The 2,439-nt window shown below is 36.3% G+C and overlaps 1 protein-coding gene across 1 annotated transcript; it reads right to left on the bottom strand.

Moving 5' to 3' along the window:
* Positions 1-519: 519 nt before the first annotated feature.
* Positions 520-2,165, bottom strand: LOC129947692 (ADP-ribosylation factor-like protein 6-interacting protein 1). Its single transcript, XM_056058353.1, has 3 exons — positions 1,861-2,165; positions 1,384-1,755; positions 520-1,325 (listed from the first exon to the last, which is right to left on the bottom strand). The coding sequence occupies exons 1-3, from the start codon at positions 1,876-1,878 to the stop codon at positions 1,113-1,115; spliced, it is 603 nt and encodes a 200-aa protein (XP_055914328.1). The 5' UTR covers positions 1,879-2,165; the 3' UTR covers positions 520-1,112.
* Positions 2,166-2,439: the final 274 nt, after the last annotated feature.

Raw genomic sequence — 2,439 nt, 5'->3', positions numbered from 1 at the left:
AGCATTGATTGCGGTTCCACTATGATGTTTCCACTTTCGCCTTTGTAGCCTTCGGTTCTAGGTTTATGTACCTGTGAATTTCGTTCCACCTGTCAAAAAAACTTTCGAACTTCATTCCTGCTTTTAAACCTCTCAACATCTTGTATCTTCTCCCAGCATCCCCCTGGTTTGCCTTGGGTTTGGACACCCGAAGTGCTACCTTGGCTACAACGAGGTAGTGGTCCGAGTCGATATTAGCTCCTCGGAAAGTTCGGACATCCATGATGCTGGAAGCGTGTCTGGGGTCGATCGCATATGGTCAATCTGGTTGACAGTAGAAATAAACCGCAAACGTATTTATCTTTTGTGGGTAATAGACCGAACTTCCAATTCTCATTCAAGCAAATCAATTCAAGGATATTCCGAAGCTAAACAAATATTTGGCTGAAAAAAACATTCACGATGGGGCGCAACTTACCCCCTTTTTAAGCTATAAATTCCGATCGAATCTAAAACCCATTTCAAATTCCAAAGACTATATTGATTTTTCTTGTTTTATTTAAATTCAGTTAAAAGAACCACGATTCTATTATTTTTTGTTTTTAATTTAATAATAATTATAATATTAATAATTTAATTATTATAGATCACAAATTAAATGCCTTATACTCCTAAAGTTACAGATGTGTCTTTTATTCATTCTTCTTAAATTAAGTCCCCATTCCCAAGGACCTAAACAAAAATTCATTAAATGTGCAAGATGCTGATTGATAATTATAAAATAATGAATTTAATTAATTTAAAAGATTTTACATGAGGTATGTATGATTGATTATAAACATAAATTAGTGATGTGAGAAAATAACAAATAATGTGTTAAAATGTGAAAAGATTCTTTTTCATTTATAAGATCATTGAAATCCTTTACAAGTTAATCAACTCTCCTTGAATTTATATTCATCACTTTTTATGATGGCACACAAAAAACTATTCTTAACTCTTAAAAGGATACAAAATACTTAAGATTTATTATATTTTTGGTTACACACGGGTGCAGCAAGCTGAAGCGGTTATTAAAAAAATGATTGGGCCCTTCAAGAGCTGATCGATTCTGATTTGTTGTTTGTCTGTCCTTACTCGGACTTGGTTGTCTTCTCCTTGAGTTGGTTTATTTTCGAGGAAATAAGAGTTCCAAACTGGTTCTTTACGGTGCCAATGAATCCGTGACGATGGAGACCCGGATACATGCCCAAGAACAAGGTGGTTATGTAGGCCAGGAACAGGTTGTCCATGATGGACCCAATCCAAGCCAAACTCAGCAGAACTGTGCTCACCACAATGAGAAACTGAAAGATTGCATTTTCCTATAAAAATGATACAAAATAGACGAAGGACTCTACTAACCATAGTTGATTTTTTCTCTTTGGCAGTGAACAAGAACGTGTACCATGAGCAGACTTTCATCTTGGTTGCGCATATCTCGTTGCAGACCTCTTCAAATTGATTTTCCTTCGAGCCGGTCCAGTTTTCTGCATGGAAAAGGAAATGTGATAGAATGCCATAGCCATAGTCGAAGACGACCCCACAGAATGCAGCCAGCGACACCAGAGTCAGAGTGGACATATCGAGATACCACAGGATCAAATAGACCAGCGAGACAACGCCAAAGATGACGCCAGGATAGAATTTCTTCTCCCACTTGAGGAAGGAATTCGTGAGGACAATTAATTCACGCCATGCTTCTAGGTCGTGTTTCAATTTATTGAAAGCTCGTTTCTATTTGGAATGAAATAAAATTGAAAGAAAAACATTTTAAAAATACAATTTATTGATTGCGAAAAGGGTGGCGGCACTGCACCCCACTTTTTCCTTCTTCCTTACCTGGTCCACTTGTGACATTTCTCTTAAAACAGTAATCTTTTTTTTTGCAAGCTGCGAAAACGATGAGTTTTTTGGAATTTTCCAGTTAATTGCGTTTTACAGAATTGATTATGCGATTAAGCGGAAGTAATGATGAGATTCGAAAAAAAGGTGACTTCACTTATTTCCGTAAATAGCAGTTACAAATGGAATTTTTAAAAATGTAATTTTTGCGTTTACGGCAATTTCTTTTTTTTTGATTTTCTTTTCTTTCGGCACGACCTTCTGCTGCTCTGCTTCTTCTTGCTTGTTGTCTTCTCTCTTCTTTCTTTTTTTGTTGCTGGAAGGTGACTTTTGTTTTGTTTGTGCGCCGCCGAAAGGGATGATGCTTGATGTTTTTGTATGAGTATCTTGCTCACTCGAATGCTTGGGTTCTTATTGGAAACAATTTAAATGGAGGTAAGGTAGTTTGGATTTGGATATTGAAGAACTTAAAGGCGGATACAGAATGGTAGAGTTAGAAACCGATGGGAAAAACGTTTTTATCTGTTTGAACTGAATTTTCGTCTCAAAGTACAAAAAATACAATATATGTAATAA

This window comes from Eupeodes corollae, chromosome 2 (genome assembly GCF_945859685.1).
Source record: "Eupeodes corollae chromosome 2, idEupCoro1.1, whole genome shotgun sequence".
NCBI lineage: Eukaryota > Metazoa > Arthropoda > Insecta > Diptera > Syrphidae > Eupeodes > Eupeodes corollae.
This window is presented reverse-complemented; position numbering and strand designations above follow the sequence as displayed.

Excerpts from the sequence above, each read along its gene's own strand:
- LOC129947692 (XM_056058353.1), bottom strand. Across the intron at positions 1,326-1,383 it reads AAGAGAAAAAATCAACTATG|TTTCTCATTGTGGTGAGCAC; the intron begins GTTAGTAGAGTC and ends GCAATCTTTCAG.